Genomic DNA, 21,698 nt, shown 5'->3' with positions numbered 1-21,698 from the left:
CAATTTGGGGCCGAATGGTAAACGAGGGATGACCCCAAGAAAGTTAACAAACGAAACAAAGAAAAATTTCGAATTTGATTAGGTTTTGTGACTTGCATGACGAGAGAATTCTTACCTGACGCGAGTGGTTTTCGCGTACGTGGTACCAGCTGGACTATTAACACTCAGGTAACACTAGCGAAAGTGTTGTACTATTAAAAATATGAGATAAAGGCAACGATTGTAAGTAAATCAAAAGTAAATCAAAGATTTCTTCCTCTGGTTATTCTTCTGCTGTTACCGAAAAGCCAGTCTCAGGGGATTACTTAGTAAAGCCTAGCTTAAAAAGCAAACGGCACGCTAGAAACGGCGGAGTGAAAGAACGAGAGAAGTTTGGGTCGGGTCTCACAATAAACGCCGTTCTTCACGTGACCCGACCCAGGCCTCAATCGTTTTCTTACTCCACCGCTAGCGTCCTGCCGTTTATTATCGCGCTTCATCTTACTAGGTTAACACCTGCAACAGGATAGTTACCGAAATAGAAAGACTACTCTAGAGGAATCTTCAGACAAGCACAGGGCAAAAGAACATGTTTCCCTGCATGTATCAATCTGAATGAGCATGGCGAGTAATGAAAAGATACTTTTCTCATCAACAAAAAGAACTGGTTGGCTACCACGAATAAAAAGAGCTTGATGAAATTAAGTTGACGATTTCAACAAAATTCAAACTCACAAGTGAACCGGAGTGATAAACTATTGAAAAAACAAACAAAAATAAAACTAAAAGTGTTATTTCAATCTTGGAGACTTGACAACACAGTGTTCAACGCCTATTCACCAAAATCATAATTTGTGAAAATTATACCGCCTCGTTGTTTTAAGTCCTTTGTAGACTGCGAGCAATTCCTCCTTTTCGGCGAAACTCATTGCATGAGCCATAAAAATTCGTTGAAAAAAGTGAGACACATAAAAAAGGTCTCCCCTAGAATTCCGTGCGGAGCGCTAACATTAATTTTTTTTATCACTGATTTTCTTTTACTTGTGCGACGGACTTCGCCGAAAAGGATGACCTGCTCGTAGTCTTAACTCCTTGAAACAGGCGAGACAAACTAATCTCCAAAAACTAATCGAGTACACCATTCTGTCAAGATTAAATGTTTCTTTTTATGTATCCAAAATCTTTTTTGTACCTCAAAACCACGTTTCACAGCATCAAGAAACAAAACTTAACTTTCACTGCTCGTCAGAATTACACGACACACAAGAAAATAGAAAGTTGAAATGAGGTTCTTAATTCTTAAAGTTCTAAACATTAAGAAAATCTAAGAAATAGAAAAAGTTGTTCATTTAGCAGTCTTTTCAGTCAAAAAACTCGTGAGCATGCACCGTCTTTTTATGAACACGAAGAGAACTGGGTTGTGTGAAAGTCTTGTTGCACAAATCGCACACGAATGGTCTCTCTCCTGTATGTGTTCTGATGTGCGACTTCAAAGCACCGCGGTCAGCAAAGGCCGAGGGGCATGCTGGACATGGATACGGCTTCTCACCGGTGTGACATCTCACGTGACGCTTTAAACCGCTGGAATGCGTGAACTTTTTGAAGCAGTGACTACAGGAGTAAGGCCGCTGACCAGTGTGTATGCGGACGTGAACGTGAAGGCTGCTGTACGAGCTAAAGTTTTTGTGACAGTGTTTACAGAGATATTTCTTTCTTTTAGTCTTTGGGGCAGATTCTTCAGATGAGTCTGGGGTCGTTTCTTTCTTGACCTCTGTCGCAGTGTCATTGTCTTTAACGAAATTATTATCTGTGTTTTGCGGAAAATTGTTTTCTTCTGGTGTTCCGTTAGTGTTAGGTATACTATCGAGTTCAAGTGATCGATCTATACTCGGAGATCCTCCAACTTCTGAGGACTCGTTTGGCCTTGTTTCGCTACGCATCTCTTTTTCAGTCTCGGATTGTTTCGGTGAACTTTGCTCTCTTGATCCAACTCTACTACTTTGCTTAAAACTACACAAAATTCTCGCTGTATCGTGCTCCTCTAAATCCCTATCGGGTGCAACACTTGGTTGATCGACAGGTTGGGTGTCAATCTTCGTTTCAATCTCGTTCAACGGAGATGTCGTTGTCTCAACTTTTTCGCTCGTCTCCATTTGCTCGGGTTTTTCTTCGTTTGGCTCCTCGTCACTTGCCCATCCATTTTGATCTTTGTGCGTCTTCATGTGAGAGCGCAGATATCTCGTCTGAATGAATCCCTTGCCACATACTCCACACTTGTGCGGTCGGTCCTCAGTGTGGGTCATCTTGTGGTAGTAATACGAGCTGTAATAAGGAAAACACCGACCACAAAGCTCGCATTTGTGAGGCTTAAAACCCGTATGGCTCCGAGTGTGGATTTCTAGTTTGCGGTGATGATCAAACGTTTTGCTGCACAAGGAGCAGCAGTAGCGGCCTTCTTTGTCAACCACGGCGTGCGAGGAGATATGATGCTCGAGTTTCTTGCCATTACTAAACGACTGGCCACACACGAAGCAGAAATTTGCACCATCGGGTTCCTCGCCTCTCTCGCCACTGGGTTTAGCATTGTTTATACCGCGTTGATGTTTCAAGTCGTTGTTTAGCTGGTCTTGCTGATGGGAGGTTTCACGATGTAACTTCGCGACCCCCTGAGTTAATTCTTCCGGGAGGGAATGGAGAAATTCTTCTCGGATATTCCTTCCATTGGGGTTAACCCTTCGGGTTGTTTCCTTAGTCGAAGTAGTGTCCTGCGCAACTACAGTTACATTCAGCTCACGTCGAATAACAGTCTCACCCTCGTAAGAGGTAAGCGGCACGCTGTTACGGGCGGTTAACTTAAGACGTTTTCTCTGTATCGCCAACAATTCGTCTCCTCCTTCGTGAGACATCAAGTGTTCCAGAAACTCTGAGCGACTGGAAAAATTCTTTTCGCAACGAAGACACTGGAGCTCCTGCGATGAACCATGATAGCAGTCTAGATGAATCTTAAGCAGTTTCTTGTGACCGAAGTAAATGCCACAGTGATGGCACGAGAAGTCACGTGGGTGCCTTCGCCTTGGTCGATACGCTTCATTAAGCTGGCGGGAGCGCCCTGGGGAAGTGACAGGATGATCTGCATTTTCAGCTTTTGGAGAACTTTTCTTTACAAGATTTGAAATTTTTGGAGTCTCCGACATCAACTGCTGGTGTTCCTGTGGTGTCAGTTGAGTCCCAAGTTCAGGCGCACTGGCCCTTCTTTTGAGAGACAGGGAATGAAGCAGTGCCTCTTTGGTAATGTTGTTGATGCTCTCGCGAGTTGGTAGCTCTCGATGGCCCTGAGCGCTGTCTTGTAATGGGCCTGGAGGAGCTGTTCTTTCCACCGGCTCTTGTGCTCTATTAGGGGTCAACGCAGGGAAAGGTGTCCGGTGATATCCGAAGGCTGCATTAGCAGACGTTGTACGAGTAACAGGCTGATGAGCTCTCTTGAATTGGACACCTGGATGCTGGAGGGCTGAATTCAGTGACGATGTGCGAGTGACGGGCGGATGAGCCCGCCTTGCGCTTACGTCTGACTGTAGGAGGGCTGAATTAGCTGATGCTGTGCGAGACAGGGGCGGGTGAACTCTTCTAAAACTTACATCTGATGGTAGGAGGGCTGTGTTATCAGACGCTGTACGAGAAAGGGGCGGGTGAAGTCTTCTTAAGCTCACTTCTGACGGAAGAAGAGCTGAATTAGCCGAGGCTGTGCGGGAAAGGGGCTGGTGAACCCTCCTATATCCCGATTCTGACTGCCGCGAGAAATTTGACGCGAATCTTGGATGCACCACAGGGATGAGTGGTGGGGGACCCCCCATGGGCAGGCCTTCTCTCTTACCTCTGCTTAACCCCAGGAATATATTTTTGGTGAGGTCGTAGGCTCTGTTGGTCCTTTCAAACGTTGAGAAAGCGGACAACCGACTGTTTAGAGAATCTGTTTTGCGCATCCTCTCCACTGCATCGTGGTTTAGTTTTGCGGCTGTTGAGAAGGCTTCTAATTCTTTTGGAACACGTCGTTGATCGCGTAAATTTTCCTCTCGTTCCATTGTCTCGCGGGATTTCGGAAGGAAGATCCTTGTTTTCGACTCTGGACCCATTAGGAAAGGTTTTTCGTCTTCGTGCGAATCTGTTGGGGAACTAGTTTCCTTTTTGTGATGGCGAAATGGGCCTAACGTTGTGGGAAACCGTTGTTCCGCATACAAACGCAAATCATCCACTCGACTTTTCATCGAGTCTTCGTAAGAGGAAACATCTCCTTGCTGTTTTGTCTCACATTTGTCCTCCGAAACTTCACTGTTACGCCCATAGTCAGATTCCAAATGATTATCTTTTTTCGAGCGGTCTTCACAAGCAGTTTCCTCAGTAGTCACGCCACTTGGAGTTCGTCGGAGACTATTCGGTTTCCTTCGTTCGTCTTTGGAATTTACGAGTGAGGTTTCGTGTGATGTTACATGGCTAACGAATTCCGGGCGGTTGTCGAACGATTTTCCACAGTAGTAGCACTGTAGCAAGTCTAACGAACTGTGGTAAGAGTTCATGTGAATTTTCAACAAGTTCTTATGTTCAAAATGCAGTCCACATTCACTGCAATGAGGTTTCTTATGACAAGTGTTCATATGAGCTCTAAGCTCTCGCGAGTCGGGGAATTTCTCGCTACACATCGTACACGGGACGGCCACATCACGAACACAATCTTCGTCACGAGACGGACTTGTTCGATTAGATTCGGAGACGGTGTTATCGTCTGTCAAACATTTATCTTGTCGGAAACTAACGACTTCCTTATCATCTCGGACAGTGTCTCTTTTCCTTGCTTCCATTTTAATAAGCAAGCTGGATTTCAGCTTATCAACCACATGATTTTCTGAACTCGTTTTGTCGCTGTCTCCTTTTTGGTGGGAGATCAAATGATGCAAGTACTCCATTTTAGTCGAAAATTCCTCCTGGCACCGATTACACCGTAGCGTTGGGCGCTTTGTTGAGTTAGCTCTGTGAATACTTGACTCAGAGTCACCGCTCTCGTCCCCAGACAGAGTGGACGAGTACGATCCGGTGGGTGATTCTGGGCTTCCTTCGAGACCATCATCCAAATCGGGCAAGCCAGTACGTTCAGCAACATAAGACGGATCTGGTTCGACAAGAGCATCTTCAAGATCTTCCGCTTTTCGCTTTACATTTTTTTGTGGAAATGTAAAAGGTAGTGGAATACCAGAGAAGCTTTTGGTTGTAACGATGACCGAAGACCGCCTCGGTTGATTTGGCATCTGATGATAATCAACAGCTGAAGTAAACAATCCATTGACCACGTCTTTCGTGGGCGGCGAAGCTGTTCGATTTTCGGGAGAAGATGGCGGCGTTTTCTGTTGAAGCTCAGGTTGGGAGTTTTCTTGTGACACTGAAGTTTTTGTTTCTATTGCCTCAATTTCCATCGCCTTGTCGGAGTCACTGTCTCGTGTATCACTCTCTGTAATACCGTCTTCTTTTATATCATCTCTACCGAGAGAAGTTGCTTCGTCATCGCTCTCCAGACACTGGCTGTCATCCTCCCATTCATTGGCAACAAAACCATTAGTCTGTTCGTGTCCAGTCTCTACATCAGCATGCTCAGCCTCCACTGCAGTATTTTTCAATTCCATATCCGCATCCTCAACTTTCATTTCTTCATCAATCAGCTGATGAGGCGAAGTAACAGCCAACTTTGTCCCTTTGCTCTCGACCTTGTGATAATGCTCCATATGTAAGCGCAATAGTTTGTCGTGGTCGAATTTGAGCCCGCAAGCCACACAAACCGGTTCAGAGTGATGCGCTTTGATGTGAAGTTTCAAAACATTAGGGTGTTCAAATATGTCTTTGCACCTCGGACAGCGTACCTTTACATTGTGATGAACCCGCATGTGAATGTGGAGGAGGTTCGCGTGCTCGAATTCCTCGTGGCACGTGCCGCATTTGAGGACGTGGCGAGCGGCGTTTTCGTGCTGCTTGACTTCGTGGATCTTAAGAGCGCGTGACGAGGCGAAGCTCTTACTGCAGTGAGCGCACATCCACATTCTAAAGAGAAAAAGTGACAGACAAATGTGAGCACAAAATAAAGTTGTCCTATCATCTGCTAGTTGTTTTGTTGTCACTCCTCCCTCTCTCCTCCCTGTGTATTACATCCCCCCCCTCCCTGTCACCGCCTTCTCCAGGACGTTTCCTTCAAGTAGATTAACACGTAACAATCATGTAGCATTCTAACATGACATTAAACAAGTCTACACGGGTAAATTGCTCTTCTTAATAAGCAAGTTGAGTACATAAGTCACGCATAATCAATTTTTTTTTTTTCAGGCAAAGAGCACAACAATGATTGTGAATGCAGAGCAGTATGATGTGAAGGAATGATAGAATCTCAAAGTCTGAGTTTGCAACTACCACCACATTTAATCTTCACTAAACAGAACTTGATACAAAGAGTGTTTCATGAACAAATTTATCAGCCAGACATTTCAGCTATCAGCCCAGCATAGAGGGAAAAATAACATCCAACAAACAAAATATGATTTCTTTCAAGTTCACGACTGGCAGTTTTATTTTACCAAAAAATTATCACCTTCACTTTCAACAGTACTCCAAATCAGCTGAGTAATTGTTTTCTGATCAATAAAATTGCCCCAGTAACCTGCAAAATTGACTGCCTATGGTGCCTCCTAAAATCACTTGGAATTCTTAAAAAGGAGTGCTCTACTAGTTTGAGAATTGATTTCACCTGGAGTGCTTAAAATAAGGGGCAATGCTGAGTTAAAGAACACCACACTGGTCCAGTTGAAAAAGTTCCTTGATCACATAATCCATCACTGCATTTGCATAGAATGGTGGTTAAACAAAGCAAAATTAACCAGAATGTTACCTGGTTTGACTATCATGCAACATAAAATGACAAGTGAAAACATGGGAAATAACCTGGACAGCCATTTCAGAGGAACAGTTTGACTACAATCATTCTACAACTTACCGACAACATTCTGTGAAATTATGCATCTTTACATCACTCATGTTTTCCTTTTGAGCCTTTTTTCCAAAAGATTCAATATTGCTGGCCATGGTTAGAGGTTTTATACTTGCTTATTCCATATCATTGCAGGCCATTACTAAATAAGCAGATCAGTGCACCTTGACAGAGGTCCTCTCCAGTGTAAAGTAAAAATTCCTTTGAAATCAAATTACTGACAGAAATTCCTTTCTTGAAATCACTGTCCGACCACACATCAATCTTGTATCTCCCAGATTGTTGAACAGTAAGCGTTGTACGAGGCTTCTACCTGCAATATCATAAGAAACATTTAATATAGGCATAATAAATGAATCTCATTCATGTCGGCAATTAAAAACAAAAAAACTTTCCCTAAAAGTTTAAAAACTTAGAGGAATTCAGAGTCTGGCATTCTACATCAAGTTTGAAAATGACAAGACAATTTTAAACCCACCACAAAACAGGAAGAATCTAAAGTTGGTGCAAGGTGTGAATCAAAAGGATTTCTTACAAACAGAATTGCTTGAACACAATAGCAATATCATTTCTTTTATAAAACATCACGTCACATGTAGCATCACATGCAAAACCTACTAAGGCTCATATGATAGTCATCAAACCTGCAAAGTTTCGCAAGTATTTTATGCCAAAAATGCAGAGTATCAAATTAACTTGAAAACCTAGCAAATCTTAACAGTGTGCAGAGGTAAAGAGAGTGTTGAAAGATTCCATTTTAAAATAGAAATAACCACAACTTAACAATATCACACACCAGCTGTGAATATTTTGTTCTTTTGTTTCATGTATGCTCATCAGATCACATATTAATTAGTTGTCACAAGTGGGCCATAAAATATACTATTAGCAGTTTGAAATGAAAAGTATCTATCTAGTAAACACATAATAACAAAACAGAGATGTAGCTAGAAAACTAGAGAAAATACTCCAAATGAACCAAATTTTGCACCAGGTTGTTGATGGGATTCTTTGCTGACATTTTGACTTAGACTGCAATTAAGTGCATATGCCCTTCAGCATACACCTTTCTTTACACCTAAATATTCATGACATCAATAAATGAGATGATATTGAAGAACCAGGTTTATAAACAAGGCACCATTATAAATCATGTTTCCAATATAACTATTAATTATTATAATCTTTAGTTTGTATCCTTGTTGCCATGTGAACATAAATACATACATATACCTGCTCAAACTTTTCCACATCAGCACAAGTACCGATGTCGGAAGCAACTCAGTCAACTTCCCCAAACATCTCTCAAACAACAGGTTTTAGGCTTATGAAAACATTTTGTGTAAGATGTTCTGGACAGTATTTTTTACATCTTCATTCTCGCACAAATCAATCACATCTTTTTTGAAAACAGTTATGGTATGAAATATTTTGCCAATATCTAATAATTCTGTTTTCCTATATGGGGGCTTCGTTTCCATGGCACAACATTGATTCTGACATTAACCTCAGTCAACTTTCTTCTACAGAAATCTTCTAATAATAGCAATTATCTCTATTTTAATTATTTGATTTATATAATTCTAATACAAGAGCTTTGACAGTTTAAACGAACTGCTTTAGAGTTAGGTTCCACCATATTATTTGATATTAAGCAACATTAGTTCCATAAATTACAGACCGAGAACCACTTTGGCTGTCTATTTCTGCAACCCTGGTGTCTAACTTTTGTTCCGGTTCTTAAGAGGAACATGTGCTCCTTTCTCTAAACAGAGCCAGTCTTATAAAGCGATAGTGTTAGCAGATTGTATTGATTCAAAATAATAAAATTAGAAAAATGTTCAAAATGCAGCAAATTATACAGCTTACATTGAGCAACTGTGAAGGTGAGAATATTTTCACATTCCATTTCTGTATGTTGAGAACATCAGGTTTAAAAAAGTGATTCAATTCATTTATTACAATTTGATAAAATTGACACAGCTCTGTGAGTTCCTTGTTCCAGTTTGATTAATAGGAAAAGCTAAAGAGAGATATCATGCTTCACCACATAATTTTTTCCATATCAGCAACGAGCAGTTTGAATGGCTGGCAATCTTATTCTATGCAACATGTATCTCACTTTAACATATCTCTATAAAAAGGAAGATGTTTAACACTTGTGACTAACTTAGAACAAAGAAAAATATGAGTATTCCTGTAAAGCTATAAACCCCAGAGAGTCCTGATTTTTAAACTGTCTGTCTTCATGTTCAAAAGAACAAGTACCAGTTTCCTTGTTACCATTTCATACCTTTAATCTAGATACACTTCTCTCCCCTACCAATAACACATTGCCTATAATGTTAGTTCTGAGTATTTGATGTTAAATCAGCAAGTGTCCCTGTTTTGGTATTTTTCTATACTTTTCTGTTTGAAATTAAATTAATTAGGGAATGATTTTATTTCTGGTGACTTCTTGGGGTGAAAGAGTTAAAACAACAAAAAGTGACATAATTGTTTAAAATGACCATCAATTTCCTTAGGAGAAATCTTGTTTGAATCATTTAGTAAAAAAAAAATATCTTAAAGCACTGGAATTATCAGAGCATCATTGATATAGCTTTTAGAAATTTAAACTTTCATGATTTAGGTGGAGATAGATTTATCAATCTGTACAGTTAATATTGGCAAAAAAATGAAAATGGATTACCCATGTATCCCTTTCCCTTCTAAATAATATTATGAAGAATATCGTTCACGAAAAAACATATACCATGTTTACCTCCCTAGAGCAATCACAAGTTTTTCTAAATGGAAAATTTCAATGCTGTTTTTTAATAACCTTATATTTTTATGGAAATCCCCATTTCATGACAATTTGAAAAAAGTTTTAAAGGAATCAAAGATACATTCCTACATCTGTTATTCGCATTGGACAATGACATCAACACTCAAGTAACCATTGAATGAGAACTGCTTTTTTCAAATTGTATTGATGAAGGTAAATAATTTTTTTTCGTGAGGAAATAGAGTACAACATGTATGGCTTGTATTAAAAGCTGCAGATTTCTAAAATGCATGGCCATGGGACTCACGCTTTTGAAAAGAATCATTTAGATCTGTAAAAAGATTAATGGAAAACTAAATGTTTCACCCAAAACATATTTTCATCATAACAGGAAGCAGTCCAACGGAATGGAGAATTAGCTAACAACAAAATTTAAATATTAAAACATGATGTAAGTATACATTTTAATCATCACTTCAAAGCACTTGTCTAAAATTAGTCGTTCCACTCGAGAAATGTTCGAAGCACTTTTAGTAACTGAATCACCATATCAAAAGTAGCCCTAATCCTCGCCTCTAACAGTTATTTGATATTTTCTCTATGCAAATCGTTCAATATTGAATCAGACAAAAATATATTCTTCGCATGGTAAACAAGCCTGAGGGAAAACTATCGGCCTTTTGTCAAAAACTGATTGACTCCGAGTTTTCTGGAGGGGAGCGATTGCCAACATTCGCTGAGCAAAACATTCGAACGGATCCTCACAAGCAAAGCAAATATTAATAACCACAAGTCAAGAACTCGTCTGCGATATCTAAAATGATTTTCGCTACCAGAGGTTGACAAAATCACTTAAGCATGCACTTGGCTTACGCGAAAGCAGTCATGGAAGATCGAATTTAATGCCGTAACTCCGTAGGCTTACACCTACAGTAATACCTTTGGACAGTAACACGAGTTTTGTGATTAGATTTCAATTAGGAGAATTATAAATGCTTATGCAACGCGTTCTGTTTATTCTAATGAGCGTCAGCTATTACGTACAGGCTGCAATAACTCTCGAGCCGTCTCAGAATATCAAAGGTCGCAGATCTTCGGTTTTAATATTCTCAGTTGTTTGTTAAAAGCCTCAATGGATTTTACAAAATTATCGTCACGCTAACGAACAAAGCTTTCCTTTAATCCAGTCAAATAAGTAGCCTATAAAGCCATCTTCTATTCTTTAAAAGAACAGACTTTGCGTCAACCAGTAAAACGACGGAACTTTTCTTAGACCGTACAAAAGCTCAAGGATGCGCCTATAATTTCCTCTCTCTGCAAGTTAGAAACAATTGCTCGGTCTCTCAAACGGAGCTTAAAGACACTCTTTAGAAAAATCCGCTGCCTTTCTAGTCCAAGAAAACACATATGTGAAAATGGAGTAACAAATTTACCGGAGGTCACAGATTCAATTCAGCGAGGGAAATGACATCACCTACAACATCGATCCTTCACTATTACACATATAAAATGGCGCGTTGAACTCGAGAACGATATCAGTTAAACTTACCGAGCAATCCTTCCCTTTAGACCATAACCACTATTGATGGTAACCACTTTTAGGGCGGCTAGCAATTCGTATGTTGATTAAAACAGACAGAGCGAAAGAAAACCGTTCACCAGTGTCCAAACCTATTGAATTACGAAAACTGTGACTTCATCAAATGTAAATGAGGCTGTGATGACGTGTTTCATGTGGAATCTAGGCGTCAAAATTATTTTGGTGGTTTCAATTTACTGCGATCGTGACGGAAGTGAACGGCGTAATGATTAAGCAGTTACAGAAAGCTCTCTTTAACCACACAGGATGCTAGACCCGAGCTACTTAAATAAGAAATATCCTGAATAAGGCCTGAGAGCAAAACATCAGCTTTCTTTGCCTTCAATTTATCAACCAGAACGAAAATTTCTAGACCAGTCTAGACTACGAAATCGTGCACTGAATAAATGTGCTAAATTTAAATCATGGTGTGAGACAAAGGAAAAATATCACAACGTATGACGAAAAAGGCATCTAAAAGAGTACTCCCTCTTTAGAATAGTGATGTGAAGCTGCGATTACTGATAGAAGTTCGCTCGAAGAAATTAGATAGTAATATTTTGCACCGACGTTTACTTTAGAATTATTTCGCAGATAGAAATAAAGAAACTTTGCACCTTTGGGATAAGAATTTCGTCCAAAACTAGGTCACGCTCACATTAAATGTGGTCAAACCCTTCCGAGTTTTCCCCGTAGCGGACTCGTCGCGAAATTTTCGCCCCTCACCCAGAACCGTAAATAATGCGCGTAGAAGTTTCGCGAAAACCGGAAGTTATCATTTCCATTCAATGTTGACATTTTTTAGAATTTTTAAGTGATGCCGAAGTTAGAATTATGATGCAATGAAAATAATAAAAAAAAACCCCTTGCTCATCGTTTCGATCAGGATACGGATGTTAACCGGATGGTTTCGATATCAGAACTAACCTATTTGTCAGTGTCCTCAGGAAATCAGATTTCACGGACTAGTAAATTGAGAAGGCGTAAAAACCGCCACGGATTTCCTTTGTGCCTGAATATGGGCATTTATCAATGACCTGAGATCAGTGAACACCCCCACAAAAATATTATTAGGGCAGCATAAAACTGAATTTAATCGTTTCCCAGGAGGAAATTGTATTTTTTGTTCTACTTGTTGTCGTTCCTCCATCCAAGATCCTGGTTAAAAGACATGATTTCGTGCAAGAAAAAGATCTTCGTGAAGAAAATCATAATTCTGCCCACCATAACACTTCAAAGATCGTATATATGCACTTTAGTCAATTGAGAGAGACTGTTCTTTTAACAGCATCGCATTGAGGTGTTTCCAAAAAAAGGTACCGCCCAAAATATCTAATGGTAATTGCATAGCCTGCAGCACAAAATAGAAAATACCAGATCTTCGACAACAATCAAGTCTTCTAACAGTACACAGAAAGTAAAGTTTAAAAGAAATTATTCATGTAATAAACGTAGATATAGGACAGGAAGAGATATTACAGATGAGTTTAAAAGGAAATTGCCTCTTCGGCTTTTCAGCGCTTTCAAATGCTCAGAACACTTAAAATACGTGAGTTATCGCTAGTAATAATTTGTGAAGTGGTTCTAGAATCACCCATTACTACCCATCAAAGGGGACAACTTCCATGAAGGGGGTGGGGTAGATGTTGGAATTCAAAAGAGATTTTTAAGTAAGCAGGAAATTTTTTCATTTATAGGGATATGGAGAAGGTAAACTTTTTGGGACAATTAACACAAAATATCAACCATTTCAAGGGAAATCCCTTTTGATCAGTTATCTTCTGCAAATAACTTTTTTCTCTAAGGAGGTAACTATATACACAGACAGGGGCAATGAAAATTAATTGACAGCATTTGATCATAATCATTGCTTGATGATCATTGATTTATTACTTTTCTGTACTTTTTTTGAAGGAGCCAGAAACCTTCTTTAAGTAATACGATTGGTCTCAGCTTTGAATCAAGTTTGAGCAGCCCCTAACAGGACTAATAGAAATGACCAAGATTTAATATTGAATATGTATTATTTTAATTTGGATCTGTGGAAGCCCTGGAAATGCCTGTTTCACTGCCATTTTTGAGATTTCTTTGAAGTGAGCATTATTGTTTGACACTCCAAAATTTTGATAAACCACCAATAATATAACACTCTCTCAAGTCCAGTTTCAACAGATTTAAACAATAAAGCTTTAAAGAGCTCTATGTATGCTGAGGTCTAAGCATCACGAAAAATTTAGCCTATAATTTTTCAATTCATTCATTTACAGAGTGAGTCAGTCTTTTCTGTCTGTAACCTGATCCTTAATTCTTCTGATTTACATTGTAACTCTTTAGTGATATTTGGTGAACTCAGAGTTTCTTTCTATTTTTTTAAACATTTCTCTGTGAAAATGAAAATTGCCAGCCAAGAGTTATCAATGGGAAATGCAAAAACAGAAGAAAAGTGTAGAGTAACAGAGGGGTATATGTTGTGTATAATTTAGGGTTCAGCCTTCCTCATCGCCAGTTGTTGTGTATTAGTGTTTAAACAGACCAATCACAACCAACTTACATCACTTGAGTCTTACAGCCACTAACATGACGGCAAAAGCAACCAATCATTTCACACGAACTGGAATAAGAACATTCTACTGACAACAATCATTCACTTGACTCTGATGATGACTTTTGCACAGGTCAGTCACTACCACTGACAACAGTCCTTCTCAGGACTACACTCACCTGGACAATCAGACTACACCTTCACATGTTACCCCCGGGTTCAAACCATTTACTGCATATATTACAATAGAGTATTGCATGAAACAGACCAAGTGCTCTACACAACTTCTTTATTGGAATACAATGAGCTTAATTATATACAATGATATACAAGGATAATCACATGAATGTGGTTAAGGGGTGCTAACCAATAAAATACAGATTATCTAATAGCTGAGGTATCTATCCAAATAGAAACAGACACTTTAACTATAGTACACTGTAGAACAGATCCATGACTGAAAAAAAACTAGCTCAGAGAATTCTCTGATCTCTGCTGCCTGCGGAACACCCTGAACCACTAAAACTATTGTCGCACAGCTCTCATAGCCTAATATGAAACAAGGCTCAAAAGAGCATTTCTTTCTTGCAAGGACACATGCCTGACCAAGTCTCCCTTTAGCTGGAGCAAAAACAAATATAGTTATGCATTTTTAAGTACAGTTTGTTCTTTTCAAATCAATATTTTTTTTTTGTTCCTGGGAAATGGTTTTTTTTTGTCTGAGCTGATCTCCATTTGACTTATTAGCTGGTAAACATTTACCTAGACATAAAGTTAGACATTGTCTGTTGACTAAAAGTTATTTACATGGCAAGGAGAAGAGAAATAACTCCTCAGCTGGGATTGAGTCTGTAAACGGTGCAAGAAAATTTCCTTGAACAGTTGTTATAGTCCTTGATGATGTGAACTATAGTGTCTTTTTCCATCATTATCGAATGATCAGCATCTTGTATCCAGTTACTAATGGTTGTTTCATGAATTAGTAATCCTGTTTGATTATCAAAGAGTCCTATCACTCCACAGGGTGTATCGCTGGACACATCTGTGGAGAGGACAACCAAAATATCAAGTTCATCTTCATAATCCACATCTAAAATTGTTTCAAAGCCAGGATTGTTGAAAACTTGATCTGTTCTGGCTTTAATCTCCCGACCAGAAGAAGTGAACCTGGGTCCTTCATTGGAGCCTGTCTCCTTCTTTAGATCAAGCACAAAACAGTGTCTGAGTTCAAATCCTGATGTCACAGACTCTGTTTGGCATAGTTTCAGACACCTGTGACAAATAACAACAACAAAAAAAAATTACTTTGTCAATTTATTTGCAGTATTTAGATGGGCTGTCACAGTTCAGCCTAAAGTTGGTTTAAATGAGGGCCTGTATAAATGTTAACAAAGCCAGACCACAACAGTGGGAGCTATTTTCCCTGCTTTTCGTGAGAAGTGCATGGGTCCTTCAATGTCCCCTGCTAACCAGCACAGAGAAGATGCATGAGACAGGACCTATGCTTTACTGTCCTTATCTGAGATGACTAGAATGTCTTACCACTTGCAGATGTCATAGCAAAGGCAGTGCATTCTCCCCAGTTATTTTTAAGACCCAAGTGTTGGTTTGGTCTGAGGCTTAAACCCTCAACCTCCTGCAAGGCAATCTAATGTTATACAACATGAGGCAACAATTTGAAACATGCTTGCAAGTTTTCAACTAAAAAAAAGAAAATGTCATGCTCATATCTGTCTAAAATCAATCTGTCTATTCCATATACTGTTCTCTATGTATTGGCAAAATTTAAGAGAATTTGTTTTAATTAATGCATACATACATACATACATACATACATACATACATACATACATACATACATACATACTTTATTTAAGGTATCAAAGAATAAACAACACAAATAATACCCTAAAAAGGAAGTTTAAGAGGTTAACCCTATGTAAATAAACTTCGAAAGAAATAAAATTTAAAAATGTATGCTTAATTAATAAAATCTAAGATGGATTAAAATTGAAAAATGTCTGCTTATAATAAAATCTAAGATGGATAAAAACCTAAGAAATATGCATGTATAATTTAAGAGCTGTTTTGAAACGTGTTAAGTTACCTAAAAGTATCTCAACGACATTGGCAGCCAGGTCATTCCATTCACGAATGATTTTAACAAAAAAAGAGTATTTATAACAATTACATTTTGCCAATTTAACCTGCAGTTTGTAATATTATTGTGGTTGGACCTGGTACGTTTTGAAGCAAACTTAAAAAAAATCCAAAAATTGAAGGCAACTCAGCCTGAATGCAATCAAGCATCAAGAGCATCTTGAGTTGGTGATCATTTCCTATGTTCTCATGACTTCAGAAGTTTGATTCAGCTGTGATGCTGTTAGGAGAAATAAGATGCTAGTCATTCTTAGTTGGGGAGGGGGTTAAGAAAAAACCTTTGGGTTGAAAGACAAACCTTGGACTCACCTCCCAGAAAATTTTAGAGTGTGGAGCACTTATAATTATAGTGACCTCAAAGTAGTAGTCTGTGGTAAATTCACCAGACTGTGGACTCTTCATTGATCTGAAAAAAGCCTTTGATACTGTTGATCACTCAATTCTTCAAAAGCTTGATTTTTATGACATCAGAGGCACCATTAATGACTGGTTCCATTCTTATTTAACTCAAAGGAAACAAACCACTGCAAATGGCTCTTACACCTCTGATAGTGAAACAACTCTGTGTGGCATTCCACAGGGCTCTGTCCTGGGCCCACTTTTATTCTTATTGTATGTGAATGATATAGCTAATTCTTCAAAGCAATTTTCCTTCTATTTATTTGCTGATGATACAAGTATTATTTACGCAAACCAGAATCTTTATAACCTTGAACAGGTAGTTAATTCTGAACTATGTAATATCAGTGACTGGCTTCTAGCTAACAAGCTAACCCTTAATTTAAAAAAAACCCAACTACCGTATTTACCCGTGTATAAGTCGACTCGATGTATAAGTCGACCCCCGAAAATCCTGAGAAATTGCCAATTTTATCGTATATCCTTTGTATAAGTCGACCCTAATTTTTTTGAATTATCAAGTATCTTTTAGGATGAAATGTGAGCGAAAGTCAAGGCTGAGAGAGGAAAAAACAGCAAAGATTCTTCACTTGTTATCGAGCGTGCCGCCATTTTGTTTGCTGAGCAACCTCCCCTGCTTCTCATTCCAGGCACTGGAATGTTCATATTCTTGGCAATTGACAGGGCACGCAGACGAATCATGTTTCTTGTAACAATGTAACCAGACTTTCGTTGATCTTCTATCCAGGTGACTAGTTCGTTTTCCAGCTCTGGCCACTGACAGGTTTTCCCTCGATCAGCACATTTTGACTTCGGCATTTGAGATAGCTTATCAGCATTCTTTCTCCAGTCTCTAACCAGCTTCTCGTTCACATTATACTTCCTGGCGGCCGCACAGTTGTTCGTTTCTTCAGCAAATTTGATGACTAAAAGCTTGTACTTAGCGGAGTATTTCATTCGTTTAGGCATGTTGAGAATCGTTTGAAGAGATATAACTTAGATATAAGATATAAATTGTTGCGAGTTGCTCGTAGTTCTGAAAATTGTTTATAAAGCCGCTCTATTGAATCTGACAACATTAGACCAGAAAGGTGTGATATCACACCTATTGAAAGCAATTGAATGGACTTGTGATATTTTAGCGTCAATAAGCAACGCGTAAACAATCAATTGAAGTTGATTTTTATACCCGGTGTATAAGTCGAGGTCGAATTTTTAGGGTGTAAATTTGGTCAAAAAAGGTCGACTTATACACGGGTAAATACGGTACGTGCTTTTCCATCCCAGGCAGAAATGTTTAACATATACCAGGGTAATCCCTCCATCAAAGTTTACAATCCAGCTCAAAACACATCATGTACCTTGGAAAAGAGAGATTTTGTCAAATATCTTAGTGATTGATTATATCTTATCTGATTGATTATGAACTTTCCTGTAAAAGCCATATTGAACTAATCTGTTTAAAGATCAGTAGAACTGTGGAAATTCTTGCAAGGCTTAGACATACTATTCCATTGCATCCCCTTTTAAATATCTATCAAAGTAGTCTTTATCTTTATTATGGCATCTGTGCTTGGGGCTCTGCATCCAAATCTTATTTAAATAAGTTACTTTTAATTCAAAAGTGAGCTCTATGCCTGATTTACTTTAAGGACTATAAGCAACATGTTGTTCCACTTTTCCTGAAATTGAATGTCTTTCCCCTTTCCTTTAGTTACTTTGATCGTCTTCATATCATGTGGGACATTGCTAACAATCATGCTCCTGAACCATTTACTAGAATTTCTGAGGTGCACTCATATTCTACCCAATCTTCTGTTAATGATAATTTTTATACCGAACACTCAAGGCTTGAAAAAATGTGTTGTCTTTCCTAAGAATTAGTAAAAAAATCTGGAATTCTCTACCCTCAGATATGAGAAAATTGCCAAAATCCACCTTCTGGCAAAAGTTAAGGAATAGACTCTCTGAAGTTTTATTGAAATGTGATGACTACCTTGATATAACCGAAATTATGCACCAATTAACTAAAATTTAGATAGCTCTGAAACATGACTTGACTTTTATTTTCTGTGTAAGTCATGTTGCCATTTCTGTATCTTAATAATAATTTTAACTGATACCATAATTTCATTTTGTGACAGCTGGTACTGTTTGTAAAATATTTTTTGTCTTTTCCTCTCTATAACCTTGTGTGTCTCTTCCCCTACCTTGATTAGGCTCTTCTATAAGTGGGTGGAAGCTAACATGAAATTATAATTTGTGAATTAATGAATAAAGTTTGTTGTTGTTGTTGTTGTAGACACACAGTACCCCTCAGATATACAGCAACTGCACAGATGCATGTTCTATGCACAATGCAGGTTATAAGATGCACATATATACTGCTAAAATTTTCCTTTGTGTTACAATGTTGTGTAAAGAAATTAACTTCTGCGTCGGAAAAAGTGAAGAGTAGACAATAGAAAATTTATATATTGAAAAAAAAAAGTATCATGATACAAACACACACACACCTTGCATTTCTTCTTGTAGTTAATTGATAAAGAACAGTAGCAGCAGATTTGCTTGATTTAACTATATTGCTAAGTCAGGGGGGAAAAGAAAATGTTGCCCAAAAAAAGGCTTTTAAACATGTGCATTATTTAATGAATTGAGAAGCAAATACTCACTAACTTGCTTTGCAAAAGGTTTGTTAGGTTTCGGTTTATGCATATCTTACTCCAAAACTGCCTTTTACCAATTGGAAACCAACAACAAGGTATAATTTCTTACAACTGTATTGACTCTTTCCATCTTCAGTCATCAAAAATGAATTTCTCTTCAAATTGTCTAACACTTTAAGACAGAAGGGCAAGGAGAGGTAACAATAATATCAACTAGAGGATATCCTTTTAAAACCAAATTCTCTGATCTGAAGTCACCAGAATTATAAATGATACATAGCATGGGGAAATTTAACTCAAATATTGGTGAAAAAAGGACTAACGCATTTGAAATTAAAATTGTGAGAGCAAAATAATAGTCTGTAAAAGTTGTAGTTCAGAAGTCAAAGGTCACCTCATCTCCTTTTCTTCTCTCTCCTCTTAACCAATGGAAAGGCAATGAACAGTCTTCAATGGTCAGTTAACTGTTTGACCCCTTAGAGTAACTAGCATCTAATTTCTCCTTACAACATCACCCCTGAATGAAACATTAAGGTCATGAGAACAAAGGAAATGATCGCTAACTAAAGCTCTTGATTTGTAAATAAATTCTCCTTGTCAGCACTTCAAGAAATGTAAAGTCTGAACAACATTCAGAATATGCATACAGCATACTGCTATTTTAGTGTGAGGCGTGGTGGCCTCGTGGTTAGTGTCCTCGACTCCAGATCAATTGGGTCCGGGTTCATTTATTCATTTAATTTATTTATTTAATCACTTTCACCAGAGTGTGGTGAGGGTCGCACAACAGAGCGAGGCTCCAAATTAAGTGCGCCCAATATCCCACCCATCCCACCCCAGGGGAGGACATCCATCACACAGTAATCTCGTGTGTGGGAAATTAACGTCTCCTACCCCAACCCTGCAGGAGACGGGACCTCCATTTATTCGTCCCTATCCGAGAAGACTAGAAAATCTAACCATTTCTTGATGTTATAGAAAGGCAGCAAATTCTTCTCAATTATTTTAAGACCCTGAGTGTTGGTCTGGCCGGGGCTCGAACCCTCGACCTCCCCCTCAACAGTCCAGCGCTCTATCCATTGAGCTAACCGGGAGGCGGTTCATGCCCTGGCTGAGGACATTGTGTTATTGGGCGAGACACTTTATTCTCACAACGCCCCTCTTCATCCAGGTGTTTAAATTAAGAAATGGTTAGCATGCAGCGTGCAACCATTGAGTTATGGATGCACGCGGGAGGTTGCTAGGCACGAAAGAAGTGCAAGAGTCGCACGAGGCTATCGCCTTATACTGCTGTTTGGATATAAAGGGTTAAGAAGGTTACCAGGCCCTCTCCTCTTACCTTATTTCATGGGGACCAATGTGAAGAATACGTCCACTGTTATCAGCATGAAAGTATGCCTGGTCTGGTTCAACTGATAAAAAATCCATTTCCAATATTCCTTTCTTTGCAAGTTTCAAATCTCTCACTGAACAAACATGAAATACACTGCTGTTAGGCTGAGGGCAAGAAATACAATGCCATGGATATCCTCCAAATGAGATAACATGCTGATCGCTAGAAATTTCAAACAAGACCACTGGCTTTGAAGTAAATGAAACATTGACAGGGATACCATCTGGATATTCTCCAACAATAGATGATCCTTCTGATGAAAAAATAGTTTCACCCAGTTTTGTAGCAAAACTGTAGTTTTTTATGACCTCTAGCATACTGTAAAATCTTATTCTGTTTGAATGATGCATGACCACCAAAAATCCATTACTTGCTGCTGCACCATCAATATCCTGACCAAAGATAGATTTTTCAACAGGAATGAGAGCCTGGAATTCTAAAGGAGCAACAGAAAAAATCGACAAAAACATTACAGGTCTTCCCTGAAAGGTAAAGTGGACTGATTTGAGCACAACTCGCTGCAAATCAGACTCCCAAAGTAGATGTTTTAGTCTATAGTTTTTTGACAAATAAACTTTCTGTAAAACTTCTCCGGTTTTTAAATCATGACGGACTAACCAGCCGTCTGCAGTAACAGCTAACAAGCAAGGCTTATACCCCTGATATTTCGTGCAGTTCTGATACGAGTGCTGATCAACAGGGCTTTCAAATATAAGCGCAGACTCGATCTTCTTAGAAGTGTCACAAGCAGTGAGTTTGTAAAGCAACTCAGGTTTTCCTTCTGAACCAAATATGGTGTAGCACGTCCTAAATTTGTCGAAGAACAAATGTTGACTGTCGAATCCAACAGGATGCTTAGTATTATTTCTCCAGACTTCAATAAATTTAGAGCCTTCCTTCTGCACCATAGATCGAACAATTTTGAGATCTCTTCGAACGGAGGACCCTTTCACATGTAAAGATCTACGAAGAACTTGATAACATATGTTGTTTCTCTTCACGTTTTTACGACAAAAAGGTAGGTTCTGATAAACACCAAATGACACATCCATCATAAACCATTAATAAGCTGGACGTCAATCCAAAAACAAATAGATAAAAACTACGGCTTGATTTGAAATACTCCTGAGACGTTGTGACTCCTTCTAACTGCAAACTGTTACTTTCGGAGTAATTACATGACATACGCGCT

The 21,698-nt window shown here is 38.7% G+C and overlaps 2 protein-coding genes across 2 annotated transcripts; both read right to left on the bottom strand.

Moving 5' to 3' along the window:
• Positions 1 to 756: 756 nt before the first annotated feature.
• Positions 757 to 11,472, bottom strand: LOC111331775 (uncharacterized). The gene is made up of 3 exons (XM_022936949.2): positions 11,317 to 11,472; positions 7,004 to 7,310; positions 757 to 6,060 (listed from the first exon to the last, which is right to left on the bottom strand). The coding sequence occupies exons 2-3, from the start codon at positions 7,090 to 7,092 to the stop codon at positions 1,341 to 1,343; spliced, it is 4,809 nt and encodes a 1,602-aa protein (XP_022792684.2). The 5' UTR covers positions 7,093 to 7,310; positions 11,317 to 11,472; the 3' UTR covers positions 757 to 1,340.
• Positions 11,473 to 14,160: 2,688 nt separating this feature from the next.
• LOC111331776 (DDB1- and CUL4-associated factor 17) lies at positions 14,161 to 21,682 on the bottom strand. Its single transcript, XM_022936952.2, has 2 exons — positions 20,453 to 21,682; positions 14,161 to 15,160 (listed from the first exon to the last, which is right to left on the bottom strand). The coding sequence occupies exons 1-2, from the start codon at positions 21,559 to 21,561 to the stop codon at positions 14,722 to 14,724; spliced, it is 1,548 nt and encodes a 515-aa protein (XP_022792687.2). The 5' UTR covers positions 21,562 to 21,682; the 3' UTR covers positions 14,161 to 14,721.
• Between the last annotated feature and the right edge of the window lie 16 nt (positions 21,683 to 21,698).

The sequence above is a fragment of the Stylophora pistillata genome, chromosome 1 (genome assembly GCF_964205215.1).
Source record: "Stylophora pistillata chromosome 1, jaStyPist1.2, whole genome shotgun sequence".
In the NCBI taxonomy this organism is placed as follows: domain Eukaryota; kingdom Metazoa; phylum Cnidaria; class Anthozoa; order Scleractinia; family Pocilloporidae; genus Stylophora; species Stylophora pistillata.
Note: the sequence above shows the minus strand (reverse complement) of the source record. Positions and strands in the feature narration are given on the sequence as shown.